General features: G+C 41.1%; 3 protein-coding genes and 2 non-coding genes across 6 annotated transcripts; 4 read left to right on the top strand and 1 right to left on the bottom strand.

Moving 5' to 3' along the window:
* Positions 1 to 1,397: 1,397 nt before the first annotated feature.
* Positions 1,398 to 9,635, top strand: dkc1 (dyskeratosis congenita 1, dyskerin). Of its 2 annotated transcripts, none has more exons than XM_040138043.1 (15): positions 1,398 to 1,428; positions 2,398 to 2,450; positions 2,532 to 2,618; positions 5,052 to 5,143; positions 5,259 to 5,443; positions 5,608 to 5,672; positions 6,219 to 6,345; positions 6,635 to 6,765; positions 7,021 to 7,164; positions 7,302 to 7,422; positions 7,666 to 7,784; positions 7,868 to 7,971; positions 8,303 to 8,345; positions 8,585 to 8,758; positions 9,417 to 9,635. In XM_040138043.1, exons 1-15 carry the CDS (start codon positions 1,413 to 1,415, stop codon positions 9,480 to 9,482), a joined length of 1,527 nt encoding a protein of 508 aa, XP_039993977.1. In that variant the 5' UTR covers positions 1,398 to 1,412; the 3' UTR covers positions 9,483 to 9,635. The 2 variants fall into 2 exon arrangements, with proteins under 2 accessions (XP_039993977.1, XP_039993976.1); XM_040138042.1 differs by having other exon boundaries at positions 2,395 to 2,450.
* On the top strand, positions 6,817 to 6,944 carry LOC120795994. The gene has a single exon (XR_005708324.1). It is a non-coding gene; the product is annotated as a small nucleolar RNA SNORA36 family (small nucleolar RNA).
* On the top strand, positions 7,463 to 7,539 carry LOC120795985. Its single transcript, XR_005708315.1, has one exon. It is a non-coding gene; the product is annotated as a small nucleolar RNA SNORD83 (small nucleolar RNA).
* A 1,542-nt stretch (positions 9,636 to 11,177) lies between the features above and the next one.
* Positions 11,178 to 14,560, bottom strand: LOC120795392. The gene is made up of 4 exons (XM_040137312.1): positions 13,879 to 14,560; positions 13,486 to 13,677; positions 12,733 to 12,943; positions 11,178 to 12,563 (listed from the first exon to the last, which is right to left on the bottom strand). Exons 1-4 carry the CDS (start codon positions 14,528 to 14,530, stop codon positions 12,329 to 12,331), a joined length of 1,290 nt encoding a protein of 429 aa, XP_039993246.1. The 5' UTR covers positions 14,531 to 14,560; the 3' UTR covers positions 11,178 to 12,328.
* Positions 14,561 to 14,945: 385 nt separating this feature from the next.
* Positions 14,946 to 21,553, top strand: LOC120795393 (cyclin-dependent kinase 2 interacting protein). The gene is made up of 5 exons (XM_040137313.1): positions 14,946 to 15,048; positions 17,740 to 17,911; positions 19,317 to 19,470; positions 20,619 to 20,748; positions 20,932 to 21,553. The coding sequence occupies exons 1-5, from the start codon at positions 15,042 to 15,044 to the stop codon at positions 21,132 to 21,134; spliced, it is 666 nt and encodes a 221-aa protein (XP_039993247.1). The 5' UTR covers positions 14,946 to 15,041; the 3' UTR covers positions 21,135 to 21,553.
* Positions 21,554 to 22,934: the final 1,381 nt, after the last annotated feature.

The raw sequence follows: 22,934 nt of genomic DNA, 5'->3' as shown, positions 1-22,934 counted from the left end.
TCGAGGTGAGTATCCTTTGCAATTCTTGGGTCATTTGACACAGGGGATTGCTGATGCCATTCCCTGGGGTCATGCGGTGCATGGGACAGGGAAATTGGATAACCTGCAGCTTTGGAATGGATATTCCACATTGTGGATTCTGACAGTTTACAGTGCTTTTCCCACTTCAACTTTGATAGTTTGTCACTTGCAACTTTTATTTCAGTCATTTAATTCTGATTGGTTCTTCTTCCCTTCCTTTTCTGACCTAGGTGTGCAGAGAGTGGGGGAACTCTGTAGTGACATGCACTGAGCCTGTGCCTTGCCTTTGGTTCTCCACTCCAAACCATGTAGTCATTGGAAGTCATGGGGAGGGCCATCAAGACAATTTTCCTAAATCTAACCCTAATTTTCTGGAGGCTCAGCAGTTGACAGAAGTGTTTCACTAGGTCAGACTCAAATGGACATCCTTGATCTGTGTGATGCATTTCTGGATTGGTCTGGAGTGGCATAGAGGTTGACATACTTTGAAAAATAATCTTTAACAACAAGCACATTCCTGTTGCCACGACTTGTGATAGGGAGCTCAAAAATGTCAGCTGTGACCTCTTAGAATGGCTCAGTAGCAAAAAATGTTCTCATTGCTGCTCTCTGATAAGGTAATGGGCCTCTGTCTTGCATCACATGCGGTGCATTGCTTGCACCACATCTTGATGCAACAAGACATGAATGGCCAGTAGCAATATCCTCTTTTGTTCATTTGGCCTTTGGTATTTCCTTCACCCTCGGGATAGCCAGTCTTTTGATCTTATATTTCATAAATTCCCAGTGCCCAACATACGATTTTAATACATTAGCATTATTCCAACTTTAACTGATAATAAATTTAGTAGTACCCATAAACTGGTTATCTTCTAAAATGGTACTGTTTAATTTCCGGTACCTTGTCTTTGGTTACTTTCCCACAATTATGTTATCAAGACTCACTGATATGTAAATAAGCTTGTGATCAATGAGTACAAAGGACTCAATGTAAACATCCATTACTTGCTTTTTAATTCGCTAGATATTAACCATAAATCTACCTATGATTATTTAGTCATATCTTTGGTACACCAAGTAAAGGGCATTGTGTTAGGATTCCTATGTCTCCATATGTCAAAACAGTTTAAATTTAGGCATAAATGATTAAACTGTGCAGTATTATTCATTATCTCCGCCAAGGGTTAATTTTGCACTAGCCAAAGTTCAGGAATGTAGAAAAATCCTCTGCCATTTCTTAGATTTAATATCTGGACCGAGCTCCGAGGCAAAGGGTGACGGTAATGCATCTAATCCGCTGTTTGCCAACCCGCCGTTAAAAACCCAAGAAGAAGAAAGGAGGCGGAGAAAGAGGCAGATCGCGGTCTCTGCGCTCTGTCCCTCAGTTCAAGATGGCGGACACGGAGGGTGAGTGTGCAGCACGTTTCACTGGAAACATTTCAAATAACCAACTTGAACTAATGCCAGCGTTTAAACTAACAGATTAACGTTTGATTGAAACTGTCTAAATGCACAAACTGTGTATGTAGGCCTCTTGATCTTTCCCGGACTAACAGTTTTTCTGCGTTTGACGCCAAACAACATTGAGAAAAAAAGTAATTTAAAGACACTTTTAGATTACAGGGGCGGTGCTCAGCATTTGGTTTTACGTATTCTTGATGATTTGGACCCTTATCAACGTACAGCAATATGGGAGATTTTAAGGTTTTAGCCCTGGTGGGCCTGGTGACGGCTCCCCGCAGAACCACGTGTGGACGCTCCGATTTATGAAAAGTTTCCGGCAGATTCTGAGTTGGCAGAATCAAAGCAGCAGTAAACCGGGAGTAAAGATGGACTAAATATGTTAAAATGAGACACGTATGGAAGATTGGGTGTGAATGGTCAGTAAACCTGAACCCTGAACCGCGTGTTCTTAAAGACTGAAGGTGACAGATTACAGCAGTCAAACCCCGTTCTCGATTATCAATACTTGATCAATACCCTGTATTGATATCTGCCTGCATGCCTGCCTGCCTGTGTCTGTTATCCACTGTTTGATGTTTTAGTTTTATCTATCAGTCGGCCTGTTAGCTCAGTTTGTTAGCTCCTGATGCTAACAACCACGTGCTATCGAAGAGGCCACGTGGGCTGCTGCTTTGCCTCATTAAACATAAATGTGAAATAATCTCTTTAAAGGTTTAAAAGAAAGTTTGTTTGCTATTGGAATCAAATATTTTGACTAAATTTATCTGAAGGTTGTGGCCAGAAGTAAATTTAAACTCTTTCAACACCAGATTGAGTTTAAACACCTGGGTGAAGGTGGAGCAGGATCATTTTTTATTAATCTGATTTGACTCTCCACGTTTTTATTTAAGGAGTCTGCTTGTGTTTCAGCAGTGTCAGTGAAGAAGAAGAAGAAGGCAAAGAAAGTCAGTGAAGAAGAAGTTGGGGTGAGTTTTTATTTTACCTGCAGACTTTAAGTTTGATTTTTCTTCTGGAAGAACATAGAACATTTCGTTGTTATTTAACAGGAGATCCAACAGAGTGGAGACTTTTTCATCCAACCAGAGTCTAAAGTCGCCTCCCTGGATACGTCTCAGTGGCCTCTTTTATTAAAGGTGACACACATCAACTATTTAAAACAGAACATCATTATACCTGCTGTTTTCGTGAAGGAAAATTTACATAAAATGAACCTGCAGTTAATAAGCCTGTAAGATTAAGTCTTACCATGTTGTCATCAGGTGAGGTGTAAAGGTGTGTAACCTGATGCAACTGAGCATTTATTCCGAACGTAGTCATAGCTGCTGTTAATGAAGATAACTCTTTAGGTCCTGAGTGTGCAGCATTGTTGTTATTGTTGTTATTATTATTATTATTATTATTATTATTATTAAAATATTAATTATCAATGAGTCTTGGTCATGTGACATGATGAATCAGTTTATCCATTCTCTGAGCTGCGGCCATCTCGTCTCTGCCTCTGCTCCCGTTCTGGGAGTGGGGCCTCTCTGCCGTGGTGACAGGGTTGTGCTGGCGTTCTGTCGGACTATGACCTGAAACCACGGAGAGAGAACGACTTGAAAAGACTGCTGCCAAGACGACTTCCTGTTCTGATCACATGATGCAGAGACTTTGTTCAATACGGTGGTCAAGTAAAGATCTGATGATGATCTGACACAAATTACACAATAAGAGCATATAAATATTGGAAGGGAAAGAAAAAAATAAAACATTTTATTCCGAAAGGAAGGACTAATGCATCTGTAATATACCGTTAAGTATCATAAGTATTTGGACAGTGACGCAATTTTCACAATTTTGCGACCTGGAAGTGGAGACACCAGGTGGAAAACTGCATTGTTGACCTGAAATTGTGCCCACCGCAACCAGATTATCAAAACAGCTGAGCAGCTTCACAGCCATGATCGCATTGCACTTTACCTGCAACACAGATGTATATACATAAACACATACAAAAATATCACATTAACCGTTTTTCTATTTAATTACAGCCAGTTTTATACATAGTCCCTCATTTTCAGAAGTCTGGAACCCGTGGACGTCACCAAATGCTGAGTTTCCTCCCTTGAGATGCTTTGCCAGGCCTCTACTGCAGCTGCGAGTTTGTGGGTCTTTCTGGCCTCAGTTTTGTCTTCAGGAAGTGAAAGCCATTCTCAGTTCGGTTGCAGTCATGTGACTGACTGGGCCATTTAAGAATTTTCAATTTCTTTGCCTTGGGAAGCTCTTGTGTTGCTTTCTCAGTATTTTCTGGGTCATTATTCATCACTACTGTGAAGCTCTGTCCTATCAGTTTTGCAGCATTTGGCTCAATCTGAGCAGATAGTATAGAACTATACGCATCAGTATTCAACCCTGACACTTCTATCAGCAGTTACACCATCAATAAACACCAGTGACCCAGTTCCATTGGCAGCCAGACATGCCCATGCCATAACACTGCCTCCACTATGTTTGACAGGTGATGTTTTATGCTTTGGATCATGAGCCGTTCCTTTCCTTCTCCATACTCTTCTCTTCCCATCATTTAGGTACAAGTTAATCTTGGTTACATCTGTCTGCAGATTCTTGTTCCAGAACCTGGCAGGCTTTTTTAGATGTTCTCTGGCAAAGTCTGGTCTGGCCTCTCTTGAGTTACTAAGGGTTTGCACCTTGTGTTAAACCCTCTGTATTTACATTCATGAGGGCGTCTCTTGATTGTAGACTTTGACAATGATATGCCTTCCTCCTCCAGAGTGCTCTTGACCTGGCTGGATGTTGTGAAGGGTTCTTCTTCACCAAGGAAATAATTCTGCGATCATCCACTTTAGTTGTCTTCTGTGGTCTTCTAGGCCTTTTGGTGTTGCTGAGCTCACCAGTGCATTCCTTCTTTTTAAGAATGTACCAAATTGTTGATTTGGTCACTCCTAAAGTTTCTGCCATCTGTTTTGATAGGTTTGTTTTGTGTTTTCAGCCTAATGATGGCCTCCTTCATTTGCATCGACATGTCTTTGGCCCAGATATCGAGAGTTCCCATGAACAACTACTAAATGCAAATTCGACACTTGGAATCAACTCCAAACCTTTTTAACTGCTTAATTTGTTACAAAATAACAATGGAGCAGGCCACACCTGGCCATGAAACTCAGTCAACTGTCCAGCTACTTCTGAGCCTTTGCAAATGAGGGACTATGTACAAAAATGGCTGAAATTTTTAAATGACGAATGCAATATTTTTGTTAAACCCCTTGAATTAAAGATGAAAATGATACGCTTCAATCACATCTTGATAGTGGTGTACAGAGGCAAAGTTATGGAATTTGTCACTGTCCACATAGTTGTTTACCTTATTGTATAAAATAATTAGGTGATAAATGAACTGCAGACACAGGATGGAGATGACGTTAGAGCAGGTTATCAAAATAAGAGTGCTTATGTGCCACAGGCACCTGTGACTTTCTGTTGATCCTTTTCATATAGAAAGTGAACAAACTTCAGCCACAGACCAACCAAAGTAGTCATTGTCTGACATTAAGTTTTGTTTCCTGCAGAATTTTGACAAATTGAATGTCCGGACAACTCATTACACCCCACTACCAAGCGGTAGCAACCCCCTGAGGAGGGGCATCCAGGACTATGTCAGGTAACATAATGCTACGCTAACATTATCCACGACTACATCAGCTAACAATGCTAAGCTATCATGCTAAAATCACTGTGAAGACATATTGATCAGTGTACTTCCTGATTCCTGTTAGGTCGGGGTTCATTAACCTGGACAAACCGGCAAACCCGTCGTCTCACGAGGTGGTGGCATGGATCCGGAGGATCCTGCGAGTGGAGAAGACAGGTCACAGCGGGACGCTCGACCCGAAGGTCACGGGCTGTCTGATTGTGTGTGTAGACCGAGCCACACGATTGGTCAAATCTCAGCAGAGCGCTGGTACGCAGTGATGAGCACTTCCTGTTTGTTAATGTCAGAGGAAGGAAACTTTGTCCTGTAATTTTAGTTGATCTGTGTGGTACTGATTGTCTCCAGCCTGCTGACAGGCGTGTCAGTGCAATAAAACCCAGCAGCCCACTCACTACTCTCTGTGTGTGTTGCAGGTAAAGAGTATGTGGGAATTGTTCGGCTGCACAATGTAATAGAGAGCGAACACGCTCTGGCTCGGGTAAGTCTGACAACTTCCTGCTCACTGCTGCAGCTGATCATTCAATAGATAATGATTTATTGATTAGAGAGATTTAAAAACACCAGAGCTGGGTTTAATTACAGTATCAATCGAACGTTGATGAACAGTAATAAGTTGCAGGAGGAAAGTTTTCATTTCTATTGATTTCAGACTGAAATTACCGAAATATTCAGCATGAAGGCTCTGTAACATAAATTATCTTTGATGACCTCAGGTGAGGTCAGTTTCAGGTGTCAGCAGGTCATCTGCAGGTAAAGAGACTCACTCCTATTTAACTTTAAAGGAGCAGTCTGCTGTTTTTTCTGTATTTGAACAAATTGGGTCCTCAGGGCTCCAGTTTGGAGACTTTGTTGTTCCCGATTTAAATATGCTGAGACTTTTTTTTTTTTTTTTACAGAAATAATCCTTGCGCTTGTTTTGAATAATGTCATTAGAGTCTGCTGTTTTTATTTTCTTGTCCTTAAACCTAACAACCAGTCATATGACCAGTCATGTAATCCTCACTGACTCAGGTTCTATCTGCAGGCGTTGGAAACACTGTCCGGCGCTTTGTTCCAGCGACCGCCGCTGATCGCCGCCGTGAAACGTCAACTGAGAGTCAGAACGATCTATGAGAGCAAACTGATCGAGTATGACCCCGAGAGGAGGCTGGGTAAGATCGTCTGTCAATTATCAGTATGCACCTTTTAATTGTTCTGAGTTTTCATCAGTTCGTGTTTGTTCATTATCTTTGACTTTCAGTTTAAATCTGCAGCTTTATTTTAACTAAGTTTTACTCACATTTAAACTTTAATGAAGCAAACTACAAACCTTACTGTAAACCTGCAGATCTTAGAACATTTAGTGTTTTGTGTTTATGGCGCAGTCAAGGTCACAGAGGGGTTATGGGTCATCACTGACAGGTCCTGTGATGTAAAAGGTCACCTGCCTGTGTATCGCAGGTATCTTCTGGGTGAGCTGTGAAGCAGGAACTTACATCCGGACTCTGTGTGTCCACCTGGGTCTGCTGCTCGGGGTTGGGGGTCAGATGCAGGAACTGAGAAGAGTCCGGTCCGGAGTCCTGGGGGAGAAGGTCAGCATTATTTCCTATTCACCTAAGAGGTCAGAGTCTGAGGTTACTGAGGTTCAAAGTGTTGAGTTCAGTCCTGCTGCTCGGTGCTGGTCTGATAATTAGACTTTGGAACAGAAACTTGCAGCAGAGACACAGTTTACATCATCTGTATATCTGGAGCCTCACTGCTGCTGACATTATAATGACATCACTCTGTAATCGCGGACGTCATTATATCATCACATGTACCATGTTTTCATTCTGATTTTATTTCAGGACAACATGGTCACGATGCACGACGTTCTGGATGCTCAGTGGCAGTTTGATCACAACAAAGACGAATCATATCTGAGGAGAGTTATATTCCCGCTGGAGAAGTTGCTGGTGTCTCACAAACGGCTGGTGATGAAGGACAGTGCTGTGAGTCGTCTTTGTCCTGAAAGATAAAGTTGAAACACTGTTGCTGTTTCTAGTCTGCCTCTTTATTACATTTGTATTTTACTGAGTTCAGATTTTCTGGATGAAATTCACCTGACGAACCATGACTGTGTCTCCAGGTGAATGCCATCTGTTACGGAGCGAAGATCATGCTGCCAGGTGTCCTCAGATATGAAGACGGCATCGAGGTGAACCAGGACATAGTCGTCATAACAACCAAGGGGGAGGCCATCTGTACAGGTGAGACAGTGTGTGCGCGCGCGCGCAGGTGAGGGTTGAAGCCACATGATGAGCTGAGTAGCTGCAGTAGCTCTCGGGCTGTGATGACCTGCTATCTATCACCCTTTTCTGATGGCTTCAGTGAATATTTAGACACATTTAGGTTTATTCTGAGATCAACAGGTCAGATTAATTAATAAAATCAGATTATTAACCAGACCGTAAATTATTAATGAGTCTTCTCTTGTTGAATCTGTCATCCAGCTGTTGCTCTGATGACAACAGCTGTGATCTCCACATGTGATCACGGCGTTGTGGCGAAGATAAAGAGGGTTATCATGGAGAGAGACACGTATCCTCGGAAGTGGGGTCTAGGACCGAAGGTACGCCTGAAGTTATTGATCGCTTCTCACGATTGAAACCTCTTAGTGCCAACATTTTAATGAGTTTTTCTTGTTTCAATCAGGCGAGTCAAAAGAAGATGATGATTCAGAAAGGACTCCTCGACAAACATGGGAAACCTAATGGCAGCACACCACAGGACTGGAAGAACCAATACGTCGACTACAGGTACATGTCACCTGGGGAGGGCAGGGCTGTGATACACAGCTGTTAGTGATACAGATTGATGGGTGATTCAACAGGACAGGTACATTGATGCAAACGTGTGCACAGGTTCATTGATAGCAAGTTGCAGACAGTTATCCCTTACTGAGCTGATGTGTTCTCTGAGGGAGTCAGTCTGCTACAGAAACTTTCAGGTTTGAGCTTCTTAGCTCTGCTGTTTGCTGAGCTGCAGCTCACCTGAAAACAGTGATGTGACATCATGCTCAGCTTGAGGTTAAAGGATAGACACGATAAAATGTTCATTAAAACTGCTTTTTTGTTGTGTTTTTTAAAGTGTCTCAAAGGTGACAGAGGAGTCATGTGATGCTTCAGCAAAGGTAAACTCGCATTTATCAGACCAATCACTTGATCAGTTTAACATTAAATGTTATGGTTTCTGATTCTCCTCATACTAGTTCTTTATGAAAACCAATTTATATGAACCCTTATTTAAATTCTCATTGACTTCATTATGCTGAAAATTGATCTGAACCTGCTGTAGAGATTCAAATTGGTTTCATATTCAGTGAGGAGTGAGAATCTCTGACCTTTAACCTCTGAACTGTGTGCTCTGCAGAGAAAGAGGGAGGCAACAGATAGCGACGGTGACGCAGCGACGATGCCCCCCACGCCATCTGCAGAGGAAGTGAAGAAAGAGAAGAAGAAAAAGAAGAGAGCCAAACTTGAGGAGGCAGAGCATGTAGAGGAAGGGGCAGGGGTTGAGGAGGCGGGGGCGGAGCCTGAGACTGAGGTCAGTTTGATTTCAAAGTGAGGGTAAAGGGGCACACAATTTAACGATACCTTTGGATCAGCAAGGTTTTCATAAGTCAAACAACCATTTGGGGGGGGGGGGCAGAACTGAAATCTCCTCCCACAGTGAGGTCACAATACAAAAAACACAATTTTCCCAAAATTTGACATCACATGATGTCTTTATAGAATTTAGTTCCTACAGAACACGTTACTTAGATGTTTGAACATGATAGGACATGTGTAAAGTGTCACTTCACAACATAATTTCCTCTGCTGTCTCCTCCTACTGTTTATACATACACACACAGTCCATCACGCGATTTGATGTACACACTACGTAATTTGAACGTGTTTTGTATATATGTGATCTGAATTGTGGTGGTGGTTGCTATTTATTTCTGGATTTTTATTCACATGGATGATTTTTTTTTTTTTTTTTAAGTTTGACCGGCTGATTACTATAATCAGAAACTTAACCCGATTTTTAGTTTCAGCTGTAAATGAATTGTTATATATAAACTAATATTCATCATGTTTAATCAGTTGGAAAATAAATCAGTTAACCTTAACACTTCTGTTCATATGTTATATAATGTGAAATACAATGATATATATAATTTTAAAATATTAATAATGAACCCATTTGTGTCTTGCAGGTTGTTGAAAGTGCCAAGAAGAAGAAGAAGAAAAAGAAACAGAAAGAATGCGACACATCAGAGTGACAACGGATCTACAGGTGAACAGTGCGTCAGCATATTCCGCCCACTGTCACACCTGTCTGAACATCTGGATGCAAAGCATTCTGGGAGTTTAATAATAATGGACTGCATGAACGCAGAAAGGACTGTTTTTGTTTTTTATACAGTTTTTTTTTTTTTTTTTTTTTTTTCCCCTCCCCCAAACTGTAAATATCAGAACAAGAAGCCTGTTTGTAATTTCAAAATAAAAGTCTGTTTTCTGTATTTGTCTTCAGAAATGCTTGTTTGTTCAGTCCTGTTCAGGTAAACGGATGTCAGTCAGCAGTTTATAACTCGTCACTTCAGACTGATCAGCTGCTGAAAATAAATTAAATATTTTAATGTATCTTCGCAGGAAAACAGGAAAAATGTGGAAGCCTAAGTAGAAAATTCATACTGTCTCATATTTCACCGCAAAGTGAAACTTCTGATTTTACAAAATGAAGCCCTAAATTATTTGGCTTCTCCACATTGTCAGGAATAAAACTGTCAGACAAATGTGGAATAATATAACCAAAATTAATTGAATTTAAACAGTCTTAAAAATGTTGGGTCAAAATGTGAAATTCAAACAACGTGTTTGTTAGTTTGTAATTGTAGAATATAACCTTCCAGCAAGGTTAAACAGACATTCAGCTCACGGTTCGCAGTTATTCACAGGTGTGTTTTACCTTAGATGTAGTTTGTTTCTGGTCAGGTTGACAGCAGGTGAGGGTTTTGGTACAAAGTGATTCTAAAGTCCAGTTTGTTCTAAAATAAGAATTGTTTTTACGCACAGGACTTTTCTCAAATCAGACCCTCCCGACTCCCACTCTGTCACTGAATGCAACTCTAGTCACACTCCCAGCTGAATGAAGCACTTTTCATTTAGGTCTAGGGATTAAATGCAGCTGCAAGCTTCAGGGCGAACACAACTCTCTCTGGCGAAAACAGGAGATGAAACTTTTCGTAACCATGCTAGCGATAGTAATGGTAGTGAAGAGAGGTTTGGTCGGAAACATCATCGGTTATACACATCATTAATAATAGGCTACATAAGTAACAGTGTGGGCAGTGAGGTGGCAGACTCATTACATTCACTCCACAATAGACAGAAGCCTGTGGAGAACAATAAAACTTAGTCCCAAGCTTCTTTGATGGCATTTCTTTTTTTTGGTAAACATTGTCATTTTTAACTAAGGTTTATAGGACGCTTGGTTTGTGCAACAGTCCCTGTGAATATACAGCACTTTTCAATAAAATGAAGACGTCTATCGTTTTCTAGATTAGAGAAAGGTATATTTGATCCTAAATACAATGTAACCTTTAAGTTGTTAATGTCTGTATGACAATATTACACGTTTATCTTAGTTTGAGCAGGTTACGAGCAAATGTTTGCACGGATAGTGACACGGAACTTACATTTGTATGGAGTGTCTTTCATGACAAACACAACACAGGTGCTACACAGTAAGTCAACAGTGATGTAGCCTTGCTGTTGCAGGGTTTTATAACCCACTTCTATTCCCCGGTAATTGGTTTGGGATGGCACTTAATGTGGCGGACCCTCCATGTGAAGGGGCAAACGGAGTGGAAGTAGGTAGGGAGAGGGTGTGGGAATGGTTTGAAAAGGGCACAGAGACAGTTATGTTCAGTTTATCATCGGCTCACCTGGATCTTGCTCTGATCTTACACAACTGGTTCATGACATCCTGTCCCTCAAGTACAAATATGAACACATGGTTCAATGCGGCTCAGGTGATTTGTTGGTTTTAATTTCCACATGAAAACAACATTCAGTTTTATTTTTTTCAGGAAAAGTAACATCAAATGGGAACAATAATTTGACAGCGGCATGTGATGTATTCTTTTAATTTACTGTTATTCAATTTTAACTAAAACCTTGATGTTGCAACGAGCTTCAGTTCAAACTTGTGAAGCTGCTGTTGAACAGAAAGAAAAAGAAAAACAATTAGACCATCTGAGAGAATTTTTTCTTAAAAATGAAAACAAACTTCAAAGATTTTGATCAAAACTGAATTATTCTGAATTTTGTAACTCCATAAACAAATTTTAACTATTATAATGTTAAAGGAGTTTAAACAGTAGCAGGTGAAATGTTTCCCTCAAACTGTGATTGTTTGAGGGAATTTTATATTGAATTATTGGAATTTTTGCTGGCAATCACACAATTACTCTATATTCTTTTTTTAAATTCTCATTTAAAGCAGCTTACTCATATTACTGTGTTTTTATCTTTTTCATATATTTTGCAGCAATGGAGGTATAATTATTTTATCCATGTTTCTGAACGGCAGTCTGTGGGAATGTGCAGAAAAGTGTCAAACACATGTTAATGAAATGTTCTCACCTGAGCAACATGTAAAACATTTTAAGCAGCACCTCCATGTGGCCAGTTTTAAAAGTTTTTTTGTTAAAAACTCAGGAACCACAGGATATTTTTGGTTTTTTTTGGATATTTGCATTTATCTGTTTAGACTACACCACTTAACACTCTGGTCTTTGAGACTTTTTGGCGTTCAAGAGCATGTATTTAAATTAATAAATTGTTGGTGTAATTTACCTGTAAAAATGTGAAGCAATTCAACATTCAACTTTACCCATAAAGCAGCAGCAATAGCACCTGGAAGTAATTACACACATTTCTCCAGAAAGCCACATTTAGTGAGTTAATATAATTTTAACATTTAACTATTTCACATCAACAAACTCTTAAAAACACGTCAAAGAAATTCTTTGGATTCAACGTTTCACTGAAAACTAGCCCTGCCTCTGCCAGTAATGTCACACAAGGTGTTCTTCCCCGGTGCAGTCACATTCTCTCTGATTGGTCAGACACAGTGGCAGGTGAGGGGGTCTCTGCGTGAGCTGGTGATGACTTGGACTCTGTGATTGGTCAGTTTCTGCAGGTCAGAGATCAGCTGCAACAGACGAGGACTCGGCTCGAAGACGACCCAGCTTGGGTCTGTTGGGTTGGGTCTGTAGTACGAATCCAGAACCTCCAGTGTGTCAAGATGCTGCAGCTCTTGCAGATGAAGGAAGTCCCCGTCTGAAACATGGTGATGTCTGAAATACAAAAAAAAAATCCACTCAACAAACTGAAGGTCGCTCTGGAATCCAGCAGGTAAAGATGGAAACCATGAGGTTACTAAGCTGGTCAATTCTGCTAAATAGGCAACTCCACCTGTTGATATAAGTTTTCCAGGTCAAAGGTCACCAGGTGTCAGTGACTCACCTGATCCGGAGTATCCTCAGGTGAGGGAACAGCTGTGGGAGGAGTCTGACCAGGTTCGAGGAAGAGCTCCAGGGCTCCAGGTGCAGGTGTTCCAGGTGAGGAGCTTTGAGTGAGACCACCTGCAGGTCTTCAGGCTGCAGATCCACACAGAGAGTCAGACTGAGGAGGGAGGACGGCAGGAAGTCTGCGTACACCGCCAGAGGATGGCCTCCTATTCGACAGACAGAGTTAGTCCATCGTGACATCACTGCATCTCAGTGGTTTGACCACTGGGTACTTCAGTAATAAAAACAGAAAAGCTATAGTCCTTCAGTGAAAATGTTTCTACAGTGAAAGCAATGGATGTGTTCTGAAAATATTCAGAAAAGACTAGAAAAGAAACTATTGAAACAAAATATTGAAATAAGTCCAAGTTTCTATTTAAATGTGTTAACTGAAGGGTGAGGGGCGAATTAAAGTGTAAGTGCAGGGGAAAATGATGAAAAGACTTAAACGCGAGTTCAGGTGTCAGCTGACATTCAACAGGTGAAAACAGGTGGTGAAGTGTCAATTCAAGTTTAAATAAAGTTGAGTTTGAAGCGTTATTGAATGTTAAATGTTGAATTTTAACTGTATCTGTGTATGTGAAGAAGCTGTGTTTCTCTCGACTGTCCAAGGCAAATTTCTCCTAAGGGAGACGCTAGAAGCTAATCCTAGTCACAGTAGAGGCATAGTAGACTGACAGTAGACAGTTTGGTAGATGTTCACACTAACCGTGCACACTGAGGTTGCGGAGCTGAGGCAGTGATGTCAGCCAGGTTTTCAGGTGACAGGTGGGCCCAGGTACGGAGTACAGGTGGAAGATTGACAGGCTGTGGAGGCAGGACAAAGGCTGCAGAGCTTCTTGCGTCACCAAGGCATCATAGTTCAACAGCTGCAAGTCAGAAAGCTGCAGAGCGCCACCACCTGTTGGATGACAAACACAACACACGTGTATACACCTGCGGTCACACGCATTGATGTACCTGTGCCCTCTGACCTGTCTTCAGCCCTCTCAGTCAGACACTTGCTTCACCTGAAATCTCAGTGTAACACGTGGATGGACCTGCAGGAGGTATGACATCACAGCTCGTTTAGAACAAATCAGGTTCGGCTGTGTGTGTTTACCTGAGGGGTGTGCGGGGCTGAAGAAGTCATGTGACAGGGTCCTGTAGGTGATCATGGTCCAGGACAGGTATTTGAGCTCGGTAAGGTGAGTCAGGACTCCGCTGAGCGTCGGGACTCTCAGACTGCCGTCATGATGCAACACCAGCGAGGTGAGACGAGTCAGCTGACTGACTGCGGCCAACAGGTGAGAGGCCGGACAGGTGAGCTGCACATTACAGAGGCTGAGCTGCGTCAGCTGATGACTCAGAGGAAACAGGAAGTCCACGTTCTTCAGCGGTGCGGAACAGGAAGTGACGGACAGACGCTGCAGTCGGTGGAATAGTTTCAGCTCGTCGACGACTCCTTCTCTCCAGTCGTCCAGTCTGAGTGCATGGAGAGCTGGAAGCCAGGTGGACAGCTGCCTCAGGTGTTTCCTCTTCCCTGAACGCACCGAAACGCTGCCCACGTGCCTCTGAGCCAGGCTGCGCCAGAACGGGCGGTTGTACCTGGAGAAGTGGCGCAGCACGACACTGAAGCCCCGCCAAAGGAGGGATTTATCCAACAGCTGTCGGAAGTGTGAACAGGTGCAGCGTACGTTCAGTTTGTCTCTCCAGGAAAGGAAACTGAACACGTGCAGCCACAGCTCTGCAGGAAGCTGCGACGCTGACGTCATTGTGACTTCACACGTCAGTGACACTAGAACACCGACGTCTGATCAGGTGTTTTATCGATTTTGTATTATGTCTGCGGTCTAATCGATCAGGGCAACACGGACCATCCGCGTCGCTTTTCCTCCTCTTCTTCTTCCTGCTGCGTCAGTGGGCAAAGAGCGTGTAAACAGCGAGACGTACCACTCCGACTGTTTTTGCTGAGCTCAGGGTTCGTGTCGATGATACACCTGCTGTTTCTTGATTGATGTTTTTCTCTGTTTTGTTACCAGAAGATGTTTGAAATGAAACATAAAACAAAACGCAAATCGCGCAGAAACGTGATATAAATGCACAAGGCGACTAAAAAATTAAGAACTCCAGGCGGACTCCGCTGCCGCGAAAACAGAAGAGAAGAAGTGATCGATTAGCGGGAGGCGCCAACGCGCTGCGGAGCAGGAGAAACACCACAAACGAAGAAGGTTCAGGAAGTGTAAGGTCGATTGTCAGCGTGAACGGAGAGGGATTATTAATCAGATGGAAGGTGAGTGAACATCTGTTCAATACATAATCGCTCATCGATTTCTGTAACAGATTAACTGATTACTAATCTAAGATCTGCTTGCTGCTCCGCGACCGCCACCGGCTGATCAGCTGGTATACGGACCGGATTTAAAACGAAAGAAAGGTGTTTCTGACCCTGGATCCGATGTTTAAAAACTGTTATTAAATTTATTTAGTCATTTATTCATACCTCACTTTTCTGCCTGGGACAGAAATGAGATTCAGTTTATTACAGATTAAGTTTTTTCATTCTTTGAAATATAACCAATAAAATATAATTTAACCAGTTTTGAATTGTTATTTACAACTAAGGAGCTTCATTAAATACACAAACTAAAGGTTTATGAACGTTCAGTCTGTGAATATTGTGGATATGTAAATATACATGTGTATATACTGTGTGTGTGTGTGTGTGCGTATATGTATGTATATTTGTGTGTATATTTGTGTGTGTGTGTGTGTGTGTGTGTGTGTGTGTGTGTGTGTGTGTGTGTGTGTGTGTGTGTATAAAAAAAAAATCTCATAGAGAGAGGTCAAGACCTGACATTATTATTTAGAAAAATCCAATAGTCCCCAACATGAGCAGGCAGTTGGCACAGTGGAGAGGAAAAACTTCCTTTAACAGGAATAAAACCTCCAACAGAACCGCACTCAGGGTGGGGGCTGTCTGCCTCGACGGGTTGGGTTGAGAGGAGAGGAACTGGGGAGAGAGGAGGGAGAGGGGGAGAGAGACTAGGAACACCTGTGTATATACTGTTGTATTCAAGCACTGTCAGACTGGCTGTTATGATAATATCAGTGGTACTTATAGGTGTAATAGTGTTATTAATAATAAAAGCTGCAACGATAGCAGCACCAATTATTATTATTCATAATAAAATAAAAATGATTATTATTATGAGTGTTGAGTAGTACTGGCATAGGAAAGTACAAACTACAGGAGCGAGAAGACACAAAGTTAATGGAATATAGTAGTGTGATATAATTGTATGGGGGGATCAGCAGCAGCAGAAGCAAGGGATGGTTCAAGACAAGCCTGAGCCAGCCCTAACTATAAGATATATAACGCAATAATAAATAATTTTACAATATTAATAGAATATGATTTTATTATTACTGTACGCTTTAAATGTAGAGAGGGTGTCTGCCTCCAGAACCCAAACTGGGAGATGGTTCCACAGGAGAGAAGTCTGCTAGCTGAAGACTCTGCCGCCCATTCTGCTTTTGGAGACTCGAGTAAGGCTGCGTTCTGGGAGCGCAGTGTTGTAGTGGGGTAATAGGATACTATGAGCTCTTTAAGATACGATGGTGCCTGACCATTAAGGACTTTGTAGGTGAGGAGAAGGATTTTAAATTCTATTCTAGATTTTAAAGGGAGCAGGTGCAGAGATGCTAACACAGGAGAAATATGATCTCTTTTCCTAGTATCTGTCAGTACTGGTGCTGCAGCTTTCTGGATCAACTGGAGGCTTTTCACTTAGTTATTGGGAAATCCTGATAAGGAATTACAGTAGTCTAGTCTAGAAGTAACAAATGCATAGACTAGTTTTTCAGCATCCATTTGACACAGGATTTTTCTAATTTTCAAAATATTGTGCAGGTGGAAGAAGCCTGTCCTAGAGACCCATTTTATCTGTGAGACATAGGACCTGTCCTGGTCAAAGACTATCCCAAGGTTCCTCACAGTAGAACTGGAGGCCAAGGTCATGCCATCTAAAGTAACTATATGATAGAAACAAGATGTTTATGTGTTCAAGATGTTCAGACAACATGTTCGGACTTGTCTCTCTGTAGATAAACATGAGGTTGTATAGTTTCAAATTGTTCCTCAAGGGGGCGCCCCAGTAGCTAACCTGCTAGAGCGCGTACAGGTTCAAAACCAGCCTAGGCCCTTTACTGTATGTCATAGCCTTTCTCTCTGCCTTTCCTGTCACTCCCTACAGTCTCTATCAGATGAAGCAGAAATGCCAATAATAATAATAACGATTAAAAAAAAGTTCATCATTTTCATTAAATAAAAATTCAAATGTCCCCAGATTTTAAACCCTCGACAGGTGTAAACTGTGTCTTTAATAACCTGTTCACACCTGCATTAATTTGTGATCTGTATGTTGGTCAGAAAAACTTCAGGTGTTAATATCAGAAGTGAATGACGTTTACAACACAAAGATTAAACGAAATCCTTTAACTGGAATTTTTAGTGTGAAACTACAGAAGTCTGCCTGTTCACTTTTACCTGCATTTAACACATGTACACGCCTGTTCGCATTTACCCTCCTGTTCATCTTTACCTGTCAGGATGATGAAACTTTAAATCAGATTTTGTTTATTATTGTAAGCTTTTATTTTTATATTCTGTAAAGATTCATGTAATTTGTTTATTTATTTATTTTAATTTTCTAAAAAAAGTTTATGTATTAGTTTTCTCTCAAACTCTTAAATTATTTTTATTTTCTTAAATGTTTATTTACTTATCAGTCTAAATTGTAATAATAATAATGATTTAAACTTTTGACTGATTTTCTGTTTTTATTTTGTTTTTTATATTTTTATATTGATGAAAAAACTATAAAAAATAATTTTTTTGTTGTAAACATGCAAATGTCTGTATGGCTCTACATGTAAAGTTTTGTTGTGTTCAATAATAGAATCAGATAAACTATGTTCTCAGGTCAGTTAGGTGACATCACGGTGACCTCAACAAACAGGAAGTGCTCTGCTGTCACGGGAACCGCCCGAAAGATCAAAGATAATGCAGCCGACTGGCATAACCTGATGCTGAGGTGGGAAAGACTCAACGAGGACGGATTCAACGTTGCAGCAAACATCGTTAATGTGAGACTGTGAGTTTAGTTTGATTGAATTAGTTTAGTTTACTTTATACTTTATACATAGCAAAAACATCAGTAAGAATAAATAAGTAAACAGAGGCAATTACGGAAATAAGTAAAATAAATACATAAGTAAAATAAATGATAGACTCAATGGTTGAAGTCACATTATTGCACATAGGAAATAGTGATATTGCACATTATAGTATACATTGATATTGTGCATGAGTGGATTTGTTAGTTTTGGTGTGAGTGGTCTATTAGGAGAACTGTTGTTGTAGTCTGACAGTGTCCTGCATGGGGCGGAATATGTTCTCCATCAGGGATGATAGCTTAGCTACCATTCTCCTCTGTCCCACCACCTCTACTGGGTCAAGGGGATATCCCAGAACAGAACTGGCCTTCTGGCAGTTGAGATGCTGCTGCCCCAGCAGAGCACTCAATAGAAGATGGCTGATGGCACCACAGAGTGAAAAAATGTCCTCAGGAGTGCCCCTGCAGTCCAAACGACCCGAGTCTCCTCAACAGATAGTGTGCTCTGGCCTGTCTTATATAGTGCGTTTGTATTGTAAGACCAGTCCAGTCCACTTTATTATTCAGGTGAAAACTCAGGTACCTCACCATCTTAATGTCCATTCCCTGGATGTTCACCGGTATGGTGGAGTTTTTGCACCTGCATAAGTCCACCAACAGCTCTTTGGTTTTCCATGCATTGATCTGGAGGTGATTCTGCTGGGACCAATTCACAAAGCCCTGGATCTGTTGTCTGTACTCCCTGTCGTCCCCAGCTGTGATGATGCCGACAGTTGGGGAGTCATCACAGAACTTTTGCAGTTGGTGGAAATGTGCAGTGTAGAGGGTGAAGAGGAACGGAGTTAGAACTGTTCCCTGCGGTGCCTCCGTGCTGCAGACAACCGTGTTGGACCCAGTCCCGTATCCTCACATACTGTGGTCGATTGGTGAGGTAGTCCACGGTCCATGCTGTGATTATTACAGTTATTTCACAACAGTCTCCTCAGATTTCATCATTTTAACACTGTTGGACACTTTTTAAAAAAGGATCTAAATTGATGCAGCGGAACCACACATCATCTTTTTTATTCTACACATTCTTTGTTCTTGTCAAAACCTAGAAAGCATTATAAATCGGCAGATTTTACTTTTAAGTATCAACACAAGTTCATGTTTACTGAATTGGATTATTCAGAATTTAACCTTCAACAGAAGAAATTATTTCAGTCACTGAGACTCATTGATGGTGACTTAATCTATGATGTTTACCTGTTCAGGAGCTTCACCTGTAGGACTTCCTGTCTGTGAATCACTGATATTTAACATCTTTAAATTCTCACTCAAAAAATTATTTTTATAATTATCATGAATGTGTGTGTGAGACCTCATTTTACTCCTCCTTCAGTTCTCAGAGCAATCAGCAGCAGCTGGTAGACGAGTCTTCACCTTCCTCTCCTTTCTCACCTCCGTCAACTTTGTCAGCTCCGTCAGCTCCTACAGATCGAGCTGCAGAGCTGCAGGACGAATGCTGCAAACTTCAGGACATCATTGACAAAATGGTGACGCTTCAACTTTACTTAACTTTATGTAACTGAGGAGGAAATTTCAGTCGAAATTTCACAGAAGGAAGAAAAAAAATGTTGATTGATTGATTGATTGGTTTGCTGATAGCATGACTGATGCTATAATCTAATTGGCTAATGGTTTGATTAATGCTGTGCTCTGATTGACTGATGGTCTGGCTGATGCTATAATCTGATTGGCTGATGTTCTGATAATTGCTGTGCACTGGTTAGCTGATGGCTTTGTAAATGCTGTGCTGGGACACGTTCCGCCCAGACAAAAGTAACAAAATCTTATTTAAACGGAAACAGTGGTGCACCCTGTTGTGTTATGCAAAGCACTGCCTTTCATATATGGTGGGTTTACATACACGTCAGTTCTGATTGGGTAATACCTCTGACACACCCACCAAACGAGAGAAAACATACCTCAAAGCCCACTGCACACTGTTTTGAGGAAAATTTTCGGAATTTAACATGCCCCTGGCGAGGAAAGTTGTTCCTTTTCAATTTTTTTTGACAGATCGAGAATCTCTGTTTCAAGACGACCTAACCTGACTCTGAACATACAGATTTCCACATCATAATTTTTTTTAAACTTTTGACCTTTTTGAGGTTCAGTATAAATTAATTTTTTTCTCTGAATGTGACGACATTTAACATGGTCTGTTTAACATCATTTTAACATAAAGGCAAAGTGTTCACACACTAAGGGCACAGTTTAGATATCAGTAAGTTTCATTTAATGAAATTAAATCATTTAGAACAGAAAAATTAAATTGTCAGCTGATCCTGAATCAGTTTAAACAACACTAATAAGAACATTGATTCTTAGAAAGTTCACAGTCTGTCACCCTCGAAAAATTTTTAAATTAAGTTTATTGCGGTATAGTTTAATAAAGTTAAATATAAGCCGAAAGTTTCTACACTGATGAACTGTTAGTTTTCTGCTTGAAGTTCAGTGGCCTCTAAAGTTGGTTTGACGTGTGTGGTTGTTACTGCACTTCCTGTTAATATAACATAAGTTGACTTATTTTACACAAAGTGTAAAAAAACAGTTCAAATAAAGTTTAAATTGTAGCACAAACTGTAAAGAGGTCATCTGTTTCTTTGTCTTCTGACTATTGTTGTCTTCCTCCTGTTAGGTCATTGTGGTGATGAAGATGGAGCATCTGATGACATCACAGCGAGGTATTCAGGATCTGGAGGAATTTCAGTTTGGACCCAATGGCAGAAAGTTTCCTCTATTTCACACCTGGAACACCAAACAGTTTGGTGAGTCTACCTGTAACAAACCTTTAGAACATCAGTATGATCCACCTGTTTGCAGTCTTGTATTTTCATCAGTTCCGGTCCAGACTGTTTTCATCAAAACAAATTAACATCTGTAGAAAAATAAGCAGTTTCCGTTAAAGAGCCGTTCTGTTGTTTTTGGTGAAAAGATGTTTCTTGTTTCAGAGTCGTCATCTGGTGTCCTGTGGGAAGCCTTCAGTCAGGAGCTGAAGTTGAAGCAGACAATCCTGCAGGAACTCGCCCACACTGCAAACTCTGACCTCTGCATGGTCTACCTGTCCTGCTGGCTGCACCAGCCCTTCAACCCCCCCCAGACCAGACTGACCCTGGAGGCTCTGTTGCTGGAGACTGGACACCGCCCACTGTGATGTCATCTGTCCCACTGAGTCATGTGATCAGTGTTTGGGTCATCTCTGAGAGTCCAGGTGTTAGCCTAACTTAGCACAAAGCGTTGGCAGAGGGGGAAATTCCCAGCCAAGCTGTCTGATTAACATTTCTGGTTTATTAAACATGTGTAGAAACAGAAGCAGGTAAGCTCAGGTGAGTTCACCTGCGGCCTGGACTTTTACTCTTTGATGTCCACCAAACATTTGAGCTGAGCTTCTCCCTTCTCTCTGTTATCTTTACTATCCAGGTCTGTTTCGGTCAGAGCAGCTCGAGTCTCTGAAGTCTGAAATTAACTGTGAATGTGGATAAATGGCTTTTTATTAAAGAGCTGCTACTCACTTCAACATGTTTTTGGAGAAGTAAAATAAATTATATGAATGTACTGTCATGAAACACATCAGTGCTGGGGTGGATGATGATATTTGTTACCAAAGTTATAAAAATAAGCATTTTAAGGGTCGAAAATGGCTCAACATGCCATCTACTGTTTCAAATAATCCTAAACCTTGCAGGGCCAATACTGACAGTCAACCGTTTGGGACTTCTTCACGTCATGAAATGTATATAAATTAGAAAAAAGAGTTCACGCCCTCTAATCAGAGGTGGTCGGCCCACCTCCCCCAGCCCCTGTCCTTGAGTGGGAGTCTGTGAAACTGCGCTCGTTTTCAAATATATACTGATCAAGACTCATCATTCCTGGGAGTTTTTTTTTTTTTTTTTTGCTAACCCTCTACTTAGTATTTTTACATTTTGGCACAGAGTTTTTGACTTGTGCTTGTGAAGGCTGTAGAAGCACCACTGGACTGCAGCCTTTCCCTTCAGACCCCTCTGTGGCTCAGCAGTGGCTGCAGGCGGCAGCGTGTCCCTCAATAGCAACACACTGCTATGTACATTTGCAATGGGCATTTTTCAGAGAGAACTATTCTAACAACATGCTTGGCTCTGAGAGCTCTGGTTTTGGGCATTAGTGGGACTGGAGCCAATGGCTCGAATTGATCCAGCTCGGGACCTCCATGGTCCTCCATAAAACTAATGTCTGCTTCATGGGATTATGGAGGGGAAAAGGGCTCCACTTCAAAAGACCCTCTAGCATATGTACCTTGCTGTCACTGAGCAAATCCTGCCTCACACAGTCACGCCCCTCTCAGCCCCTCACCCACTTTTTTGCATTTTTCAAAATTATGGAGTGGGTTAATTTAGGCTCAGAGTTCGGAATGAAGTTGGATTTCAAGTGCTGGCATGAAATAAGTAAATTAGTATTTCATTTGTTACTGACCATACAAACAGTAAAACTAGTTTTTGTTTGTTTTTGAAGCCTAGGAAGAGGCAGAAAAAATGCTGGTTTTATGTACTGGTCAGAAAATACAAATACTTAGGTACAAAGGATCTGGTAATTCAGAAACTAGAGAAACCCCGATGTGTCACCGTGAGGATTGATTTATGATGTACTTGAGTGTTCGCAATAATGAACTAAAGGTACTGCGAAGTGACCCAAAAGTATTAGGAGGAATCGTAAAACCTAAAGTCATGAGGGGTAACAAATGTAGTTCATAAAACAAATTCCCACCATAAACCTTTTACTAAATTAATTGCAGACATGTTTTCAACTGCTGTCAAACACTAAAAAGTGTAAAACAACTCAGCATCAGCAGAACAAATCTGAAGAACAGAGAGCCCGAAGATGCTCAGACATTTCAGTCTAGATACATTTACCTGTGTGATTTCTGATGATGTTCATCAAACTTCCATCATGTGAAATTAAACAAAGAGTGGTGATTTGA

Source organism: Xiphias gladius, chromosome 10 (assembly GCF_016859285.1).
Source record: "Xiphias gladius isolate SHS-SW01 ecotype Sanya breed wild chromosome 10, ASM1685928v1, whole genome shotgun sequence".
Lineage (NCBI taxonomy): Eukaryota > Metazoa > Chordata > Actinopteri > Istiophoriformes > Xiphiidae > Xiphias > Xiphias gladius.
This window is presented reverse-complemented; position numbering and strand designations above follow the sequence as displayed.

Excerpts from the sequence above, each read along its gene's own strand:
- dkc1 (XM_040138042.1), top strand. Across the intron at positions 5,444-5,607 it reads CAAATCTCAGCAGAGCGCTG|GTAAAGAGTATGTGGGAATT; the intron begins GTACGCAGTGAT and ends TGTGTGTTGCAG. Across the intron at positions 6,346-6,634 it reads TGACCCCGAGAGGAGGCTGG|GTATCTTCTGGGTGAGCTGT; the intron begins GTAAGATCGTCT and ends TGTGTATCGCAG.
- LOC120795392 (XM_040137312.1), bottom strand. The coding sequence starts at position 14,530 with ATGACGTCAGCGTCGCAGCTTCCTGCAGAGCTGTGGCTGCACGTGTTC. Across the intron at positions 12,944-13,485 it reads CCGCAACCTCAGTGTGCACG|GAGGCCATCCTCTGGCGGTG; the intron begins GTTAGTGTGAAC and ends TCTGTCGAATAG. Across the intron at positions 12,564-12,732 it reads CTGAGGATACTCCGGATCAG|ACATCACCATGTTTCAGACG; the intron begins GTGAGTCACTGA and ends TTTGTATTTCAG.
- LOC120795393 (XM_040137313.1), top strand. Across the intron at positions 19,471-20,618 it reads AGGACATCATTGACAAAATG|GTCATTGTGGTGATGAAGAT; the intron begins GTGACGCTTCAA and ends TCCTCCTGTTAG. Across the intron at positions 20,749-20,931 it reads CTGGAACACCAAACAGTTTG|AGTCGTCATCTGGTGTCCTG; the intron begins GTGAGTCTACCT and ends TTCTTGTTTCAG.